This window comes from Phascolarctos cinereus, unplaced genomic scaffold (assembly GCF_003287225.1).
Source record: "Phascolarctos cinereus isolate Bilbo 61053 unplaced genomic scaffold, phaCin_HiC Scaffold_3;HRSCAF=262, whole genome shotgun sequence".
Taxonomy (NCBI): Eukaryota; Metazoa; Chordata; class Mammalia; order Diprotodontia; family Phascolarctidae; genus Phascolarctos; species Phascolarctos cinereus.
Window position 1 is genome coordinate 238,199,006 of NW_027555736.1, and position 22,841 is coordinate 238,221,846.

The following is a 22,841-nucleotide window of genomic DNA, read 5'->3' on the forward strand; positions in this document are numbered from 1 at the left end:
CTATGTATATCCATATATATATATACGTATGTTTATAAAGGCTAAGTATACATACACACACACACACACACATGAATGGCTGGATAAAATGGACAAGAGCTAAGACTTTAAAAAGCAAATTTAAATTTAGTATAGTAGGTAGGGACATCAGCAAAATGGCTTAATTTTGTCCATCTCCAAATGTGATTATCCTTTTTTATGCTATTTGAGCTTTCAACTAATTGCTCAAAAATCTCTGCTTTTCGAATATCACTCCAATCCTCTCCCAAACAGCTAGAGTGAAGAGGAAGTAAATCCACATCACAAACTGGGATTTGTTTGGCAAATTAGAAGTAAAAGGTAAACATTCACTTAGTTTAGCATTAAATTCTAAGGTAAAGCAACATTTAAGAACGTACAGCTTTTTGTAGTGAAATGACAGATTACTATGTAATCTTTTCACATAAAATGACAGGCAGCATTTAATGGAGTTATTAGAATTGGCACAGTACATTTAATTTTCTGCCAACCCTAAAGATCCGATTGACAGATGCAATACTGCCTTTCCCATGCCTGTATGCAGCATACAACTATCTGTCCTAGATTATTTGGACAATAACCTGAAGGCACAGGGCTGCCCCAGATGCTATCTTAAGATTGCTTCTGGTGATGTGATTCTACAATGACTTACATTTATCTTGTGTTTTTTCAAAAAGCAAACATCTCCATGCATCACTGTATTTAATAGGTAGTATAACTCTTGATGATCTTATTGTAGATTATTAAAATACCCACATGCAGATGACATAAAAAGGAAAGACAAATGTTGGAGGGGTTGTGGGAAAACAGGTAAATTATCAATGCACTGTTAGTGGACCTGTGATTGGTTCAGCCATTCTGGAAAGCAATTTGGAACTATGCCCCAAAAGTCCCTAATTGTTGATGACCAATACCAATACCAGCCTATAATCCAAAGAAAGAGAAAGGACTCATTTGTACAAAAAACTATGTATTCCAGCTCTTTTTGTGGTGACAAAAGATTAGAAACTAAGATGATCAATTGGGGAGTGGCTGATCAAATGACGGTACATGGTTGTAGTTGAAGACTACTGTGCCCCAAGAAATTACAAAAGGGATGTTTTCAGAGAATCCTGGGAAGACTTGCATGAAAGGATATAGAGTGAAGTGACCAGCACAATTTATATAATGACAAATTGAAAGGAAGAACAACTTTGAAAGGCTCATCTCTGATCAATACATAAACTAACAACAATTCCAGAGGACCAATGATGAAGCATGCTGCCCACCTCCGGACAGAGAGAAGACAGACTCAAAATTGCAGAATAAGACATGCATTTTTGGACAGGTAATCTTTGTTTGATTATACATATTTGTTAAAGTGTTTTTTTTTTAATGGGAGGTGGGTGGGAGGGAGAAAAAATAAATGCTTTCTAACAAAATGAAATAAAAGTTTTTAAAAGTACCTACATGCCAAGACAGAGGTTTCATCAGTGACACCTTAGAGCAGGTATGAAATCTCAAAACGCAAATTGTCATCCCTGAAGTTTTTCACATAGACTCTGTTACAGTTTTAACACCAGTACCCTCTTGGGCCAGGTTCAATATTGGGACTAAATGAGGCACTCAAGTCATGGAACATTTACAAATTTACTTTGCGCGAATCCAGCCAGGATATTAAAAAAGACACAGTGGCACTTAGCTGCTTTAGATGGATCCCTAGGTCTCTATATAGAAATGAATCTGCTTAGCAGTGTAGGGCAGGGTGACTTTATTCACATGGGCTTTGGAAATACACCAAGTCTGATGGACCTAGGTTCCACATGGGTTGGACTTTTTATACCCTTAGATGACCAGAAAGCTGAATCAGGGCCAATCAAGTCCAAGTTCAATTTTGTCCTAGACTTACCTCTTGCTGGCCTTCGGGCTGGGGTAGGTCAGGGAAGAAAACTGCAGGGAAATTGGGACAAATCTCATAGACCAATCTGGACCTGGGGCATCTTTATCTTCTTTTGGGTAAAATATCCCCATGCTGTGGGTAAGAGGAAAGAAACTTCATCAGGGAAATGCTAGTTCTATCACAGACTCAGTCAACTCTGAGGTCTTACGTATGACCAGATACAAATATAACACCTGATCATTTTTTCATTTATGATCAGAGCCCTTTGTTCCACCAGATTTTCCACCAAAGCTGTCTTTGTTTACATGCTAAGCAGATGTGCTCCATTGTCTCCGCTTGGAAAAGCAGTGTGATAGACAAGAGAGTGATAGATTTAGGTGTTAGAAGATTTAGGCAAATCATTTACTACCAAGCTATAATCAAGTTATGAAAATTTGATGGGCCTCACTTACTTTATGTGTAAAATGAGAAGGTTGGACTATATAATCTCTAAAGTTACTTCAGTATCTAAATGATTTGATTCTATGGTCCTTTCTTAGTCCACAGCAAACTTGTAAGGAAATAAAGTAAATAGCTTAATAATTATAAGCTTAGGAAAGCTGCCTGGTTGAAAACCCATGGGATGCTACTGTATCTACCAGCAGTCTGATTTTCTTCTCTTTTCCTGTCATAGTCTTTAATTTCTGTTGTAGAACTTTTCTCAGATTCAGTCAGTTAGCTATACATTTGGGAGGCCCTACTGCTTCTCTGGGATAATGTGTTTTCAGGGTTTCATTTTGGGCCACAAAATCTGCAAAAGAGGTGGAGAGATATTTTCAGAGCCTAGCTTCTGGGAAGGTCTTACTGCCTGACAAACACATGCTCTGTCACCAGTGAGCAGTCCTGAATAGGAATAAGGAAGGGGTGAGAGCTTAATGTGTTTGGAAAGCTAACATGTCCATGTTTGTCCTCCTTGGCAAAGCCCCAGGAGCACTTGTGAGAAATGTCTATACAAATATAATTAGGAAGTGCCTAAAGTTTTGAATGTTTTTTTTTCCTGTGTTTCTCAGGGGCCTCAAACCTCTTGTTGTGCAATGGGTCCATACAACTTTTTCCGGAAGTTTGAGGTCATCATTCTATCTCTGGTTAACAGGACAGATGGATGGATGGATGAGGGAGGGAGGGCGGGAAACACCACCAGGGTGAAAAGGGGGGAGGTGCAGAAGAAAAAAATCTCAAATTAATCCAAGGCCTTTTAACAACTGTGGCCTCTCCAATAAGAATGCCTTAAGAAGATGCTGCTTTATGTTTTGATTTTGTCATTTTCTTAACTTTAAGGCTTTCCCTGCAATAATTAAATGGTATCATGTAATGCAAGTAATTACCTGAATAGATGAGCGCTATGTATATGAACTCAAGTACAAATATTGTTCGTACTTGTGACATTTTAATGCTACACATGTTCTCCATTGCCTCAGCATAGAGCTCTTGGCAAAGACAGTAAGAAATATTGGCAAAACAAGGGAAAAAATGGGAGCCATGTTAAAACAGCAATAAAAAATTTAAGTTAGTGTTGAAGTAATGGTACCAATCTATGGAGGACCAAGGTTTGGTTGCATTCAACAAAAAGATACAAATCAATCCAATTTAATAAACTTTTATTTAATTTAATGAATTTATTTAATAAATTTAATTTGATGTAATACAATTTAATAAACATTTATTAATTGACTACTATGATCAAGGCATTATCATTACTTCTAGGTATACAATTATAAGTAAACCCATTTTTGCGGGAGCTAACAACCGAAAGGACAAATAACTAATAAAAAGAGACTGAGTTCTCAAATCCCTGGGGTGGAAGTAGAAGGGAGAAAAAGCAGATTTTTGCTGCTTGAAAAAAAAATTTAATTTAAAAAGAAAATTAAGGGAGGCTGAGATAAGTGCAAAGAATTCCAGGGAAAGTGCTTTGACAAAATTGAAGATAAGTGGGAATATGACAGGGAAAACTTCATTATGAAAGTAACATCTGAGGTGGCTGTTGAAGAAAGGGAGAATTTCAAGAGGTGGAGATGTCCTTGGGGTGGAGGAGGGAGTCTCTTCCTTGTGTCAGGGGTGGCATGAGCAAAGGCAGAGACATGGGACATATCAAAAATAAAAACAAGAGCCGAAAAGTAATCAAATTTGGCTGTAGGTCAGACTGTTAAAGAAGGCAGTACAGCGTAAGGCTAGGGAGGTAGGATAGAGTCAGAGTAACAAAATCTCTGTATCTCAGTTACCTTATCTATAAAATTAAAAAGTCGGGTGGATCAGAAATATATAATTCATTTAGCAGACACTGAGGATTTTGTAGAGAGGGATGACATGATCATACTGATGTGTTATGAAGGTAACTTTGACAGTGCTTTGGAAAAGATTTCAAATGGAAACAAGGAGATGATTTAATGGTCTAGGTGAGAATTGCTAAAGACCTCAACTAATGTAGTGATAGGCAGCTAGGTGGCACAGTGGATAGAGTGCCAAGCTTGGAGTCTAGAAGACATGAGTTCAAATTTGGCCTCAGACACTTACTAGTTGTGTGACCCTGGGCCAATCCCTTAACCCTGTTTGACTCAGTTCCTTCATCTATGAAATGAGCTGGAGAAGGAAATGGCAGACCACTCTAATATCCTTGCCAAGAAAACCCCAATTGGGGTCATAAAGAGTTGGGCATGAATGAAACAACTGAACAACAACAAAAAATATAGTAATATTCAACTTCCCAGATATTTATTATATATTATGTATAAGGGTACCAGGGGCACAGAGGAAGAAAAAAGAAAAGGAAAAACTATGCCTGCCCTAAAGGAGCTTATACTCTACCAGAGGATATAGCATGAACACATATAGGTGAATACAAAGCAGTCTGAGGAAGGAGACAGCATGAGTAACTGAGAGATCAGGAAAGGTTTTGAGAAGCAATATTTTAATTAAGTTTTAAAGGAAGCTAAGGATTCTAAGACTCTGAGCTGTAGACAGTGTGCCCATGAAGCATGTATGGAAGCATGGAGGCAAGAGGTAGAATTCCAAGCTCAGCGTACACAGAATGTAGGAAGGGGTATAAAGCATACTAACGCTGGACAGGTAGGTTGTAGCCAGATTGCAAAGGGCTTTAAACACTAAGAAGTTTCCATTTTATTCTAGATACCATAGGAATGTACTAAAGATTTTTGAGCAGGAAAATGACATGGTCAGACTTAAATTATAGGAAGATTATTTTTTCAGCTATGTGGAGGAAGAAGAATTGAAGAGGGTAGAGACTGGAAGCAAGGAGATTGTTGGAATTATCCAGGTAAGAGATGAATGGGAGTGGTGGCTGTATAAGTGAGGGAAAAGGGACAAATGGGAAAGCTGTTGTGGAGGCAGGGTTGGCAGGAGTTGATTGTGGTGGCAATGGAAGAGAGGAGCCAAATTTGTGAGATGCCTTACAGGTAGACACAATGGGACGTGGAAACTCATTGGGTAAGTGGCATTAGGGAATAAGAAGAGTCAAAAGTGAGCTTCAGTGAATTGAAAGGTGGATCCTGGTGTAATTAATAGAAGTAGGAAAGTTAAGGAAAGGGGCAAGTTTAGTGGGGGGAAAGAATTCAGTTTTAGACATGCTGAGTTACAGATGAAGATACCCAGCATATGGCTGGAAAGATAGTACCGTATCTCTGGAAAGAGGTTGGAGGTTGAGATTATGATTTGGAAATCACCCTCTGAGTAGAGGATGATGATTGAGGCTGTGGGAATAGAAAATTTCACCAAGGAATAGAGTGTAAATACAGAAGAGAAGGGGGTCTAGGACAGAATCTTGTGGAACATCCATGTTTAAAGGGTGAGATGAGAATGAGGAGCCAGAAAGGGACAAAAAAAAAGCCATTTGGGAGAATGATGAGAATGCAGTGACATGGAAGCCCTGGGAGGAAAGGAACACTGCCCTCAGTGCCAAATACCACAGAGAGGTCAAGGAGAATGAGGATGGAAAAGAAGTTGTTTAATTGAGAGATAAGGAGGTCATTAGTAATCTATTTCAGATATTTAAGCCATCTTGGAAAGGGTTGAGGAGTGAATACAAGGCAAGGAAGTGGAATTGAGTATAGAGCATTCTTTCTAGCAGTTTGGTAGTTAAGAGGGAGGAAGAAGATAGGAAAATCTTTTGAGGAGGTGGAATTGTCAATGGAAGGGTTTTGTTTGTTTGCTTTTTAGACAAATAAGGACTTGACCTCCCACCCTCTCACTCACCCCTTTCCCTCACTCCCTCTCTGACACAAACCTAGGGGAAAGGCATCAATAGAGATAGAGAGGGAGAGACTGAAGTTGCACAAGAAAGAAAGGACACAGAAGGGAGTTGGTTCAAGAGAGGTTTAACTTTAGCTAGAAGAGCCACCTCTTCTTCCTGAACCTGGAGGGAAGGAGTTACCTACAGCAATGAGGGACAAATATTCTCTTCATCTTTCCTGCCCAGGGCTCTCAGAACCCTTGGAGGGACTCTAATTTCAAAAAGAAAATGGATCCTTTTTTCTAGGCAGCATTCTGAGGCTGAATTTATCCACAGCAAAATCCTCTCATTGAGTATGCAATTCTTTTTCTCAAGGAGCAGAGGTACCTGCAGACCCCATGCCACACTTGTGTGATTCCTTCCCAACTAATGAAAGGGAGTTAGCATTACTACGGCCCACCCATCATCTTGGTTCTCAAGACCTTCCTTTCTCCACAGTGCTCCCAGGCCCATGGGACATGGGGCGTGCGTTGACTTTCAAGTTGTATTCTCGGTTTCTCACTGGGGGATAATGTAATGTATAGGTCATTTAGCCTGTAAAAGAGGTTTTAAAAGGTGAGTATCTGGGGGCCATGTATAGGCACCAAAATGTCTGATATTTCTGTACTCTGAGGTACCGGACAAGGAAACACTTTGAACTTTTGCTGCTTTGATAAGTATTTATTGAAATGGCTTCTTAGAAATATCATTGAAGATGACAGATGACATAATTCAGTTTATCACCAAAAATCTTATCAATAGTCTTCAACTTATTTCTAGAATTTCTTGACAATCAAAATTCAAATAGCTTAAATAATCCTTTTTTGGCCCATTTTGTATACTTCTAGAAAAGATAAATCATCAAAGGAGGTTAAAGAGATAATGAAAGGGGAAAAATCACTTGAGTATTCAGGGTGCTTGGCCTTGTAGTAGATATGGCTTTCCTTCAAATTAGGCCTTACTATCATGACTGGTTGAATAATTCAGGGGATATCACACGATGGCTTGATGGGATTGTTCAGACCTTTATCTGAGTAGTGCATTTAATTCAAGTCTCTATTTTAAGACAGTGGGAGAACTGCAGAGGATTCAACAAAATGTCAACAACAACCAAAGGACTGGAAATAAGGACCTATGGCAAGTGCACACCTTTTCTCACATATCCCTTACATTGGCACAGTAATTTAGAGTCTTCCAAGTGTTTTCATTTGGGAATCGTTAAACTTGAAAGATAATGATGACACTGAATGTTTATTTAATACCCTCTTTCAGTGATGTAAAGAATTATTATAAGGGTATGTAATCAGGTATTCATCTATCTGTGCAACATGGAAAATGGATTTAATTTTCAGTAGGTACAACTGAGAGTGTTTATTTACATTTTAGATTTCTGAGTTACCCTAGGTGAGAATGAGTTACTATCAGCCTGGAAATCCTAATGCTTAGGCAAATTTAGCTTGCACAATGGCATAAGAAAGCTAGACTACTGTGACTTCACCTACTAAATATTTGGCAGTCAGAAGAGCCTCTACTTCAATTGTTAATCACCAACTCAAAAATCCCAACAATTCCATATATATGAGCTTTCCTCTTTTATATAAATACCAAAGTAAAATGGAAAAAGAAGATATCTAAACCCACCATGCAGAATTGGGTCCTGTCAATCACAAGTATGATCACATTTGTCATTGTGACTATAGAAGCTTGCACAAAAGAGTTTGATAAGAAAAAATGAGGTCTCACGATTCTGTATGACCATCATCTTCTCCTTCTTTTACAAAACATAGCTCACCAAACACCACAGTATAATTTCAGTTCAAGAGGCATCACAAGACAGCTTCACAAAGAAAACTGGTTTCTTTCTCTTCTCTATTGTCCTTTTCTGCTGTTTCAAAAACAAATTTCTGAGAACCTTCTTCAGTATCCAGTGGTAAGGTCTCATTAGGAGAAGGGCTCGCACACTGGAATCTTTTCAGGCTTCTCCCATTTTCTCTTCCCACTTTTCCCATTTTGTGGAGGTCCTCAGCTATCTTTTTTTCTGTGTCTTCCAAAAATCTGGTCAACAAATTAAATAGAAGGGCAATCCAGGCAAGGCCAAAGAGAATCCAAATGGCCACCAGGGCTCGATAATAAGAACAGTATTGTTTCCCAGGCTGTACACCTAGAAGTAGGAAGCAAATCAACAAAAATTGATTTTAGTGTCGATGTTTCTTTCTTCACACACATACCAATTTCCAGTCATAATGGGGGGCATTCTCCATTTGACAACCTTCGGTTCTTTAAGTAACTCATTTTTAGGGAGTGGATGCAACCCTTCTATGTAGCATATAGGCTTTGAGGATTACTATGGCTGAAAATTTCATCACCCTGCTCCCAACCTGGTAATGACTGCTCCAGACTTAGCAATTATTCTCTTCAGATGGCATTCAAAGCATTTCATAACTTTCAAATCACCTAGTCCAGCACCCTTACCTTTCCTGTCTTCTTGTACTTTAAAATTGTTTAGTCATTTTCAGTCATAGCCAACTCTTCATAACCCTATTTGGGGTTTTCTTGGCAAAGATACTGGGCGGGGGTTGCCATTTCCATCTGCAGCTCATCTCACAGATGAGGAAACTGAAGCAAACAGGGTTAAGTGACTTGCTCAAGGTCACACAGCTAGTAAGTATCTGAGGCCACATTTGAACTCAACATCTTCTTGACTCCAGGCCTGGTGCTTTATCCACTCAACCACCTAGCTTTCCTTTTCAATTCTTCCCACCCACCCAAATACTCTGTGCTCCAGTGACACTGATCTCCTTACTGTTCCTTACACAAGACACTACATCTCCTGGATGTCCTTCAGGCCTGGAATTCTCATCTTCCTCATCTCTGCCTTCTGGCTTACTTCAAGACCTCGCTGAAATCCTACCTTCTCCAGGAAGACTTTCCCAATTGCCCTTAATTTTAATGTCTTCCCTCTGCTGTTTATCACCAGTCTGTCTAGTGTATAGCTTCTTTGTACATAGTTCATAGATGCTTGCATGTCCATTAGACTGTGAGCTCCTTGAGAGCAGGGGCTATCTTTTGCCTTTCTTTGTATCCTCAGTGCCCATGTAGCACATAGTGGGTGTTTAATAAATGTTTATTGACTGACTGACTCAGATGGCCAGCAGGCAATCTATCACCAGACCAAGCCTTTCCAGGTTGTTACAATATGCTAGAGCCCATGCAACATTGACATACCTTCAATATTCTCAAGTCATCAGAATAAGACTTTAGAAGCTATTCAGCAATAGATAAATAAGGATAATTTATCGATTTAATCATAGACTTAAAGAGATAGAAGAGACCTTAGAGATTATTTTACAGATGATGAAACTGTCTCAGATTAACTTTCCCAAGGCCACACTGTAAGTTAGTAATATGATCAGTGATATGATTACAGCCCAAGTGTCCCAAATACCAATCTCATTGTTTGTTTTCCAATTGAAAAACAATAAGACATGAAGAAGCTTCTCAAAAAAATGAAAATTTCTAATTCATAAGAAAACATAACTCAGCTTGTAGAAGTCAAATTACCCACAACTTGAGGTTAAGTACAATTGTTGTTTGATTCCCAGGTTGAAAAAACCCCTTGGAGTACATTGACCCCACCTGCTTGACTTTGAGTGCTTTTTTCTCTGGGCAGTCCAGAGAGCACAATTAATATTTCAGATACATATCAATGTGATCATCAATTTTCTACTACTATTGCCTGATAGTTTTAAAATTAGAAATGAAAATAGATAAATCTATCACACAAAATATGGTTGTGATGGAATACTATTGTGCTATAAGAAATGCTGAGCAGGATGCTCTCAGAAGAAATTTGGAAAGACTTACATGAATTGATACAAAGTGAAATGAGCAGAACCAGGGGAACATTGTATACAATAACAGCAGTATTATAAGATTATCAACTGTGAATGACTTAGCTATTCTCAGCAATACAATAATGCAATTCTGAAGGACTTTTGCTGGAAAATGCTCTAAATGCAGATCAAAGCATACTTTTTCTTTACTTTCCTTTTTTTAAAAAAATCTGATTTCTTTCACAACATAACTAACATAGAAATATTTTTTGCATGACTGTACACACATAACCTATATCAATTTGCTTGCCTTCTCAGTGAAGGGGTGAAAGAAGGGGAGGAGTTAAAGAATTTGGAACTCAAAAAACTTTTTTTAAAACCCAAATGTTAAAAATTGTTTTTGCATGTAAATGGAGAAAATAAAATATTGAAGTATACACACACACACACACACACACACACAACACATATATATACATATATATATACATATACACATATATATATATATGTAAATTATACAAAATTGTCCCAAAAGAGGTCTATATTAAGGGAATAGTGATACACCCTTTAAGCTGGGCATGGTGGATAGAGAGTTAGAACCCAGGAAGACTCAAGTTCAAATCCTACCTTTGCCACTTACTAGCTAAGTGACTGGCAAAGTCACTTAATCTCTGAATCTCAATTTCCTCATCTGTAAAATGAAGATAATAATGCCTTGTAGTGCCTACCTCATAGAGTTCCTAGGGCATTCAAATGGTATCATATATATAAAGTCCTTGGAAAATTTTAAAGCACTATGTAAATGCCTCCAGGAAGCATGACACAGTTAATAGAGAGCCAGCCTTAAAGTAAAAAAGACCTGGAATAGAAGACTGTGTCTGACTCACATTAGGGACCTGACTTTGAGCAAGCTGCTTGATCTTTCAGGGCTAGAGGCAACTCTCTAGAACTATAAACTGCATAACAATTGAGGGTTTGCATTGGGAAAGAAAGTTTTCTCACTGGGAACACCCCATGCAAATGTAATCATAGATTCAGATGCATTTCCATTTCTATATAAATGTCAGTTATCATCAATATCGTAGGCTTTCATTCCTAACAATTTCACTTGTTTGCTCTTTCAGGTTCTGACAGCTTTGGATTTAGGGTCACTCTGCCTCATTTAGTATTAATGCAGCTATAAATGTGAAGGAGTAATGTCATTTTCACAATCACTGAAGCTCCATGTTGCTCTTTGTGATCTCATGAAAGAACCAACCACGTGTTTTATTTCCCCACTCTCCTCCCCACCTCACCTCTGGGGCCTTTCAAATATAGATGTTGTTGTCAGTAAGAACATTTACTATCCAGAGTGTGATTTAGGAGTCTGCCAAAGACATGACTGGGATACATGTGAAGTCTTGCGGCTTGTCAAGCCAGAACGAATCCACAAAGCCTATTTAAATGAAGCATTAATACATACAGTCCCAGGACAGTCTAATTTTGGCTCCTCACAGTTATTTAATGAACTGGCTTCTAGGTGAAAATCCTGTTTCCATACAAAACAATTGTCTATTAACAATCTATTCTGGCCAGCTGGTGGGAAAACACAATTTACTTATGATTTTGTTTAGGCCAAGGTTTACTAACCCCTGCTAATAAACTGGGGGGAAAAAACTTAAATAATCAGTGAACTTTTTCTTCTTATACAACAGAACACAACTAGCAATCTTCCAAGCCAGTGGATTAAGACACATGTTCCATATAATACAAATAGTTTAATATCTTCCCAGGTTACATACCTGCCATTTTAAGTAAACCCATACCGTTTGGTTAGCCTAAAATAATCCATTCTCCAGTGAAGTCTGAATGATTTTGGTCCTGCTGAGTTAGTTAAAAGTATTTATAATGCAATATGTCTGCAGGCACATGTTAGATCATAAACATTGCATAATGCTGACATAAACAAGTGTTAGCCATGTATTGCAAGAATCTTGGATTTGGTCTTCTCCATAATCTTTGGTATTTATGTATTATAGTGCTTTTGAGCCAAATAGATTTTGAAAAACCAATGATTGTTAAGTTTCATTGTCTCCATTTTGTAGCAGATAAATGAAGTACAGAGAGATTAAGTAATTTATCTAGTATCAACAAGGGAGATAGTGGTAGAGACTGGAGTAGAGCCTAGTGAGTCATACGTCTCATCTAGATTTCTGTCCTACAAGACCTAGTTTGTAGAAAATTTCCCACCCCATCTCAACAAATACCACATCAGCGTATGTGGTCAAAAAGCATACTTTTCCTCTGAGACCCTGGTGGTTGAGCTGATTAGTGAGAGAGAATTCTCTCAGGAATAAGGCTTTGCCTTTGGCTCTCAGCCTCTAGCGGAACTTCACTTGTCCATCCTTGGCCACTTTATTAGCACTGGAGTAATCGCTAATTTCTTTTTCTTCTTCCCTTCTTGGCCTTCGAATTTTGCTGGATTTAGGTTATACTCTGCGGGAAACAACCTTTCATAGGATCCTGGTTTCACCAGGCATTTCTGTGCTTATGATGAGCATTTGCAAAACAAACAAACAAAAACCCATTGTAGAGAGAAGTGCAGTTTATGTTTCAACATCTGTTGTTGAAGATGGGGAGATAGAGAACTTATCCAAAAAAACTTGGTAAAAAAAATCTAAATGAAATCAATATATATTTTAATATTCAGTTATGTCAGTGCAAATGTGGACATAACGGAGGGTAGCAAAAAAGATGTCGAAAAATATGACTTAGGAGTAACAAATAAGAGTAGTCAAAGGCTCATCAACTTTATAGAATCATGAATATCTTCTTGAAGAAAATAGGGAAATACTACACATGGGGAACAATGAATAACATTACAAATTCTTTTTATTATATTCTAGCAACAGTTAGGAAATCACTAGTTTGTAATGTGTGTCATTTCTGAAACAGTGATATGTAGATGACAATTAACTCATTAGAGCAAAGACAAAACTCCTTACCAAAGTAGGCAAGATGAGAGGATACTACATGGAACATTGTCAACTTCAATTTGACCTATTTAAACAGTGTTAACACTGAAAAATGAGAAATAGTTAGAAAAACAATTGACAACATAGACTGTCATCATTTTCTGAGGAAGTCTAACAAATGTAAATCAGTTAAGACAATGAGGAGACCAAAACAAAAACAAAAGACAAAAAAAAATCCCTCAGACAGAAAACACTTGAACTCAATGATAAACAAGGGTAGCACTTGTTTAGACTCAAAATCCATTTATAACATTTAACAGAGGAGAATGGAGGAAGATTATAATCAGTATCTCCTTATAAAACAACTAGAAGCAGTGGAAGGAAAAACAAAGTACTTAAAAAGATATAATGGAGATAACTGTTTAACAATTCTGATTATTAAATGAGACAAAAAACAGAGAAGCTTATTGTTTGCTGTAGATATGTGCTTTTGTCATGGTAGGTGTTCAAGGAAGGGAATAAATTAAAGAGGGATTCCCCATGCCCCAGAAACTCCTTTTTTGAAAATGACATTGTGCTAATTGCTTCAAGCCCTGGCACATTGCTGAGTCACTTAAAAGAAATCTATAATCATTTGAAAGAGTTCAACCTAATTATCCACACAGGAACACCCAAATGGATGAAAAATGTCTATTGTATAGACAATGATATTCAGTTGGATGGACAGTCCATAGAGTTGTTCTCTCTCTCTCTCTCTTCTCTCTCCCTCTCTCTCTCTCTCTCTCTCTCTCTCTCTCTCTCTCTCTCTCTCTCCCTCTCTCTCTCTCTCTCTCTCTCTCTCTCTCTCTCTCTCTCTCCCCTTCCCTCTCTCTCCCTCTCCCTCCCCTCCCACCCCACTCTCATGCATATACATACACATATAACACTGTATTAATTACTGGTCCAATTAACTGGTACAAGAATAATTGACTAGGTAGGTACAAGAGAGTGGGCTAGGTTGCATTTGGGAAATTGTTCAGTGCTTTTAATGACTCCAAACTCCTTCCTGAAACAAAGGCTTATCTTTCATTACTGATATTACTTCCAATGATATTGTATGTTTGCAAATTATGAATTATCAGTCTCTAAAGAATTAAAGTTACAAGTCACACAAAGGACGATGGAGAGCTGCATGATGGTTGGGAACAGACTGCTGCATTTTTTGTTTAATCATTGAAGAATTATTCTGGAGCAGCCATATAAAGGATTTTGTTAGAGACATGAATGACTGGAAAAGCAGATAGGATAGAGGGTAATTTAAGAACAGCACGTGTAACCACCAATTTTCACCTAATGGCAAATAATCTATAGGGAGGCCCCTAGAATTTTGACTGGATACCTGCCCAATAGGTCAAGGCTTAACAAGGAATAAGAAGGTTAAGCTAGATTGTGATGTATTCTGTTAGAGGCAGTAATCACATTGACAAAATTGTACATCCATCAAAATATTGAAATAAGGTATGAGTGCCCTCTTTGTAGAGACTCAACATTAAGGAAATCTACGGAATAGAAAGAAATTAATGTATAATTAAATAAAGACATAGAAAGCCACATGCAATCGAATTCAAGGAATGGAAATTCAGTCTTGCCTATGGTGGAAAATCGTAAATTTATTCATCTTTTTTTTAATAATACATGGAAAACTTGATCCCCTCTAGCTATAACATTCTGAGATAGTGAAAAATTTCCCAGATGAGATAGCTTTATATTGAAATTCTTTTTTGTATTTCATTAAACCAACTTCCATCTAGGGACCTATGTTATATTCAATTCTGACATTTAGTGAATAGTGTTAAAGTGAGTTTGAATTGTAGAAGTTAAATCAATTTCTGAGGTGTCCATCAACTACAGAATGCTGAACAACTTATGTATATGTTGGATCAATCAACCAATAAACATGTATTAAGTGCCTATAGTATGCCAGGCACTGTGCTAAACACTGGGGTTTGGGGGGAAAAAAAGAGGCAAAAGACAGTCCCTGCGCTTAAGGAGTTTTCAGTCAAATATATACAAAGCAAACTATATTCAGGATAAATACTAAATAATTAACAGATGGAAAGTGCTAGACTTAAGAGAGATGGGGAAGGCTTCCTCCTAGAAGGTAGGATTTTAGTTGGAACTTAAAGAAATCCAGGTAGGGGGGCAGCTAAGTGGTGCAGTTGATAGAGGACTGGCCCTGGAGTCAGGAGGACCTGAGTTCAAATCTGACCTCAGACACTTGACACTTACTAGCTGTGGGACCTTGGGCAAGTCACTTAAACCCATTGCCTCCCCCAAAAAAAAGAAAAGAAAAGAAAAGAAGAAATCCAGGGAGGTCAGTAGTCAGAGTGGAGTAGGGAGAATGTTTCAGGCATGGGCAATAGCCAGAGAGAATGCCCTGAGCAGAGAGATGGAATGTCTTTTTGGGAACATCCAGGAGGTCAGTGGAATGTGATTTAGTAGACTATTATTGTACTGTAAGATACAGTGAAGGGGATGGCTTCAGAAAACATGGGAGGATTTATATGAGCTGATGCAGAATGAAATGAGCATAACTAGAGAACAATTCATACAAAAGCAGCAATAATCCAAAGACAAACAACCAGGTTTGGGAGCTCTAATCACCACCAGGCCCAGGCAGTTCCAGAGGACTCCAAATGGAGCATGCTACCCATCTCTTGAGAAGTGTTAGATGCAGAGTGCAAACGTAAACATTATTTGGGATAGGGGATGGAGAGATTAAGGGAGGGAGACACGACCAATGCAAGAATTTTTTTTGCCTGACTATATGTGTTTGTACCAGAGGTGGTTTTTTCTCTTGCCTCCTCAAGTGGGGGGTGGGACAGGGTTAGTATTGGGGTGGAAGGGTGGAAAGGAGAGATATGGATCTGAAAATCACATAATATTTAATTTAAAAAAATTAAACCTGTCTACCCAGCTTCTTACCAGAGCAGTGAAATCATTCTTTTTTATTCCCTAATCTTCCAAAATTTTGGAACTTGGGCATCAGAATACAGATTCACTCAGTACAACAACAGCACTACTACTAATAATTATTTGTTATATCTGACATTTCTACGGTGCTTTAAGGTTTGCAAAAGCTTGTGTCCATTTTCTCAGTTCTCACAACAATCTTGCAATAATGCTCCAAACATTAATCTCCCCATTTTATGTAGGGAAACTATAGAAGTTTAGAATTATGCATCCTTAGTCAAACAGCTAGTAGGTGTCAGAGGCAGGATTCAAATCCAGGTCATCCCTGACTGTAAGTTCAGCGCTCCTTCTAATGTACCATGCTACTCTTTTTCTTAAAGTCATTTTAAAGTTTTCCAGACACAAAGCATTCCAGTGCAGGCAAGGCCACCGTGGATCCAATACATGGCTACTGTGTAAGCTTAAGGCTCTAACACAACCACAAAATTCTTCGCTTGGGAGATGGGTACTTTAAAATAGAGATTTATATGTTCTATTCTTCTCTCAAAACTATTTGAAACAAACAGTTTATGCCATGATGATGTGATATGCCGCACCAACTGTAGGTTCCTTATGTACTTTTCTAATAAAAGGTTGTGCCCTGCAGGGATACTATGGCAGGAACAGCTTGTGAGCAGCATGGTTGACCCATCATTAAGACAAAGAAAACATTAGAGGAAATTCAGCACAAAAAGAACATTTTAATTATGTTTACCCACAGCATGAAAACTAACAGAAGAACAAAATATGGGTCAGATGTTATAACCACATGCATCTAGTTTCAGTGGTGTGTCACCTGGCAAAGCTATAACTAACATTCCTTTCACCCAGGGCAAAAACAGTAGAGAGGGGGCAGAGTTGAACAGAGGACAGTACAATGGGGGTGGGGAAATAGTCAGTAGGAGTCCAAGGATACTCATTTTATAGCACGTGGCTATGGTTTGGCCTTCCTTCTAGAAGAGCACCAGGGAGATGACGACATTAGCTGCAATTGACTTTGATTTGAGTGAGGGAGGGCTGTTCAAAGTCACCAGCCTCACTTTCTCCTCCAGAGCCATCTGGATAGGGCAGCTCCCAGAAAGGCTAAATTATGGGGTTTTGAAGGGGAGGGGCAAGATGGGCCCTGGGGGAGGGATGCCTTGGCAAAAGAACCATGGAGGAGTCAGGATAAGGATCAGGGCTTCATTGGCTAGCAGAGAACTGTGAAGCATAGAGATTCTTATCTCTAAACTCCTGTGAGGAGTAAATGTACTTTTCCAGATGCCAACACCTGGGGAAAATCTCTGATTGCCCTGCCCTAGTTAATGGCCACTGCCATGTTCTCTCTTTTTAAGATACTGATACTGGACCCCAATGTGTAGTTACTGAAAAAAAGATGACTAGTTACTCAGCCAGTAACAAGATAGCTGTATGACCTCACTTAAATCCAATTCAGGCACAATGCAAAATATCACCCTGTGATATCACTGGTCCTCTTAGAAAACGAAGGTCGAACAACAAAAACAAGCTATGTGACATAGGACAAGCTCCACATCTCTAGATTTTCGTTTCTTCCTCTGTAAAAATTATGGGTCTGTTTTAAATGACCTGGAAGTCACCTCCTAGGATCCTAAGATAGGAGGGGCTCTGCTGATTCAACAAAGTAATCTATTTCCCTTTCATTCTTCTGCAAAGATGTTTGTGAGACCGGTTTGTTGGAATGTCAGGGCCTTCTGTCAAATGTTTTCAATTTGATTTACTAGCACTCAATTATCCTATATCTGACAGTGATTGGTAGAAGAATATATTCTTGCGTCTCAATGCAATATTTTTGGTGAAGCACACCAAAAATGTAGAATTAATCTTTACAGCAAGTATGAGTAATAAGAACTGTTCAGTTTCTGTGGTTGGGCACTTGGATGCTGGCAATTTCTTGTGGACTTGATCATAGATTCTTTTAGCTGAAAGAAATCTTTTCAATTTGGAATATCCTTTAGTAAGACCTCCCCCCTCTTCTTCCACTGCTGAGTTCCTTCTGGAGCCTCTATTTTGTGGAGAGGCCCAGGCCACCCTTCATTCTCCCCCTGGCCCTCTGGACTTCATACCCCTGGATCAAGTACCATTCATGTCCCCTTCATGCTTTTCAGCAGTGGATACAATGCCAGGCCTGGAGTTAGGAAGACCCCTCTTCCTGAGTACAAATCTGGCCTCAGACACTTACTGGTTGTGTGATCCTGGGCAAGTCACTTAACCCTGGTTGCCTGAGTTCCTCATCTGTAAAATAAGCTGGAGAAGGAAATGGCAAACATTCTAGTATCTTTGCCTAGAAACCCCAGATGGAATCACAAAGAGTTGGACACAACTAAAATGACTTAATAACAACAACAACTTCCCCCACTAGAATATAAGCTCTTGAGGGCAGGACTGCCTTTCTTTCTGCTTTTACTGGTATCATTGGTGCTTAACATAGTGCTTAACACATAGCAATTTCTTTCTTCAAATTATTTCTTTTCTTCTTTCCTTCCTTGTTAGCCTCTTCCCATAAGTAAAAGAAAGCTGGATAACATAAATGTTTTAGTCCATCATTTTACAAAGTATGAAACTAAGGCACTAAAGCAACTAATGTTAACTGACTTGTCACACAATCAGTCACACACAGACCTAGGAACAAAACCCAGGCCTCTCGACTTCTGAGTTCTTTCTTCTGTACCATGTTACCTGTCTTATTCAGATTTCTTTTATGACTGGAATTAAGGTGGGCATATACAAATTGGAATAAGGTGTTACATTCATGTTCTTCAGATTTGATGTTAAAAAACAATTTTTACAATGGAATGCCATTGTTTCATGGTTGACCATGACATCCAAAGCTATTGCTTCATATCATCAGGTTGTGAATGGTAAGCCTCTCTTCAATCTGGAACTGATCCCATACTCAAAATCTTTCCAACCTAATTATACCAATTAAAGTACTTAAAATTCTGTTATAGAGTAAGCACCACACCACAATGAAACATCAAAAAAAGATGGCTTTCTAGAAGCATCAGTGAGCTGTTGGAATTTGGGGAAGAGGAGCTTTCCTCATTCAATACATATGACACAGAAAGGAACCTCTGCCAGTGTGGAAGTCCCCTCCATAAATGGAACCTCTTGGCCAACAACTTTGGTTTGTAGATGTTTGCTGGAAAACAAAACTCCAAGGTATTATTTTTCCCTTTCTTCAGCACACTGATTTTTAGGAAGCAAGAATGTCTATTAAAAGTTGTCCTACATTTTTGATTTTATTGGCATAGGAAATGCCTGCTAAGGAATTCCCTCCATCACTGTAGACCATAGTCTTAGAGCAGCCAGTATATGTCAGAGGTGATACCTGAACCTGGCTTTCCATCTATGTATGATGTGTCCTTCACACATCTACCAATGTTTTGGGGGCAAGTTTTCTGGACAAGTCACTTAACGTATAACCCATAATCTAGGACAGGCGATGTCCTAGGCCTTTTCTATGGAGTCAAAGAGATGTATCAGAGTAGGTAGAAAGACTCCTCACCTGGAAGTCCTTGTGCTAATAAAAATCACGGAGTGTGAAGAACAAGATAGCTTAACTGAGTCTGCTATTTTTCATTATAATTTTTTTTTTGTGCATCTGGTGTGGACAAGCTAGGGTTAGATTTGAGAATCATTCCTGTAGCTGCTAAGAGTCACAGTGGTTAGAGCGCTCAGTCTGGATAAGGAAGATGTTGGTCCAAATTTAGCCTCAGACACTGGTTTGGGGCAAATCACTTAACCTCTGCTTGCCTCAGTTTCATCAATGGGGATAATAATGGCACCTACCACCGAGTGTTGTTGTGGGAATCAAATGAGATAATATTTGTTAAGTACTTAGCACTATGCCGGCACATTGTACGGACTTAACAAATGACTGTTCTCTTCCTTCCTTCTTTCTATCTTTTCTTCCTTCCTTCCTTATTAGCCTTTTCCCATAAGAGAAAAAAAGCTGAATAAAGAGGGCCCGGATTGGATAAAACTGACTAGCTACTGTGAGAAGTTGTTGAATATTTATTTCATGTGTATGTGTATGTGAGTGTGAGTGTGTGTGTGTATGTTTAAGTTTTAGCATTTCTTGACTCCGATAAATACATGACACATCTTAGACCGACATCTTATTTCAAAACCAATTTCCATTTGCTGCCTTAAATGAAAGGCTACTTCGCATATGAACATTAGAGTCCTTACCTACTACGTAATCACCAAAACCAACAGTGCTTAGAGTGATGAATGCAAAATAAATTCCTTCATTATAGGTCCAGCCCTCTGTTGAGTGGAAGACAACTGATGGTAATCCAAGAAATATGAGGATTCCGGTCACCAGGAAAAACAGAAGTGTCAGAAATTTGGTCTTTTTCTAGAGAAAAATGAAATGAGATAAAAAGTTAGGCACATCACGAACCTAGCATGACTTGAATAGTTGCTTTCTGCTAGGAACTCAGGGTTTGCAGTCAATAATAAGATTTTGAATTGAAATATCACATTTCATTCTGATATCTTTAAGACTTAATTGAAGGGAAAAACAATTTTAATTTTTATAATCTGTAATTGGGATATTTGTCTTAGGGATGTGTTTCTCACTTATTTACCCTATAGTGAATTGATATTTATGGCACAATTACTCATAGTCCTGATGACAGGATTTATTGCACACTGACAGGCTAAGTGCATGCATTATCATCAGCCATGACTTTGGGGGCACCCATTATGGGTTTGGCATTGTATGAAGAGCTATGCCAATAATATGTATTTTAAGAGCATGTTGTTCATTTTAGTGGTCAAATGTCACTTTCCTGAGATAGCTCCCAGGCTTCAAATTATTTTTTCCTGTTTTCTGAAAACACAGAATTAGTAGGCAGAACATTGGATACAGCATAGGACCTGGAGTCAGGAACACCTCAGTTCTAATCCTGCCTCAGTTGCTCCCTAGCCACGTGACCCTGGGCAAGTCACTTGCTCTCTCTGTACCTCAGTTTCCTAATCTGTAAGATGGGGATAATAATAGCTCCTACCTCCCAGGGTTGTTGGGAGAATTAAGTGTGATGATATTTGTAAAAGCACTTTGAAAACTTTAAAGCATTATGTAAATGCTAGCCATGATTATTATTACCATCTGCATGATAAAGGGGCAAGCAATGTAGTCATTTTTTTTTTTACTGATTCTTCAGGTACCACATTATTAATTGCTAGAAACACAATCAAGAGAGGAAATATTCAAGTTCATTAATCCAAAGACTAAGGACAGATTACTAAGCACTAGATTGTCCCACAATGATGTGACACCAACTGTAGGTTTATTATGTAGTTTTCTAACAAAGAATTTTGCCCTGCAGGGGGTACTACAGTAGATGCAGTTCCAAACCGTGGAATCTGTTGCTACATCTGTTTCAAAGTCAGTGCATGATAAAGGGCAAGCTGCTTCACCTCTTTTTCTCAATTTCTCCATTTATAAAGTGGATTCAAAATAAATCAGTCAATACATATTTATTTTGTACTACGAGCAAGGCAAAAGGAAGTATGGTATAGTAAATAGAACGCCAGCCTCGCAATCAGAAAGACCTGTGTCCAATCTCTCTTTCTGACACAAACTGGCTAAATGGCCATGGACAAGTCCATTAACCTCTAAATGGACCCAGGCAAATCTCTGAGTCACAGATTTGCCAATATGCATCAGGGAGGGAGTTTTCATACCAGGAGTTCACCATTGTCATTCAGTCATAAGTCCAGACCCCTCAGTTGTATGCAAAGTGCCATCGAGAAGACAAAGAAGTATAAGCTATGACCCCCACCATCTCACCAAGGGCATGATAGATAGATAGATAGATAGATAGATAGATAGATAGATAGATAGATAGATGAAAAGACAGCTAACAGTATAGTATAATGCACAATTAGGGCAGTTAGGTGGTGCAGTGAAATAGAGTACGCTGCCTAGAGTCAGGAAGACCTAAGTTCAAATAAAGCCTCAGATACTTACTCTGTGAGCCCTAGACCAGTCACTTAACCCTATATGCCGCAGTTTCTTCTTCTGCAAAATGAGCTGGAGATGGAAATGGCAAAGCACTCCAGTATCTTTGCCAAGTAAACCCAAAAAGTGGGTCACAAAGAGTCGAATGTGATTGAAATGACTAAACATCAATGGTGAACAATAACAATGGTAACTATAACAATGAGTAGCAGTGTCAGAGCAAATTAAACTTCTCACTGACTTCATACAGATGTTGGAGATTTATGAAATTTCTGTAAAGGATAAGCTTCTTCGGAGGAAAAAATATGATAAGCAGAAAAAACTCTCTGTAAGCATTTTCTAAAATAGAGATATTATGAAGACATTTACATTTTCTTTTTTGAAACATCAATTTTGAAGCTTACTTTGGATTCCTTTTTTTTATTGGTGCGGGTATTTACTCCACTGATATAGATTTAAACCCCTTCATGCCTTCTCACCTATATAGTTCTTGCCATAGATTTACATAAATCCTTTATAAAGAATCTCTCTAACCTATGGGAGGCATTCTTCTGGTTTCTTTCAGGATCTTGGGGTAGAAACATGTATTGGAGCTGTCCATCTGTTATTCAATCTTGCTGCATTACCAGCCACCTCCTTTGACTCCAGTATAAGCCCCTGATGATGTCTTCCGCACACTTCTCATGCACAATTTACTGTTGAGAACAGACCTCTGAAGCCAGCTAGGTGAACCCCTTCATTTTACAGATGAGGAAACTAGGGCCCAGAGAAATTAAATGACTTACTCGTTCAAAGACACAGGGGTAGTAAGCAAGAATCAAACTGAGGTAGGATTTGAACCCAGATCTTCTAATTCCAAAATCAGTTCTGGTTTTACTGCACCACTCTGCCTTTTGCCTTTTAAGTGACA

At 38.5% G+C, this 22,841-nt stretch overlaps 1 protein-coding gene across 1 annotated transcript in view; it reads right to left on the reverse strand.

The window, feature by feature from the left end:
- Positions 1 to 3,725: 3,725 nt before the first annotated feature.
- LOC110208469 (potassium channel, subfamily K, member 16-like) overlaps positions 3,726 to 22,841 on the reverse strand; it is a 40,647-nt gene continuing 21,531 nt past the window's right edge. The window contains exons 4-5 of the mRNA XM_020986534.2: positions 20,152 to 20,320; positions 3,726 to 8,319 (exon numbers count right to left, since the gene is read on the reverse strand). Coding sequence (XP_020842193.1) covers positions 7,985 to 8,319; positions 20,152 to 20,320 — 504 coding nt within the window. The 3' untranslated portion in view covers positions 3,726 to 7,984. The remainder of the gene's footprint in view (positions 8,320 to 20,151; positions 20,321 to 22,841) is intronic.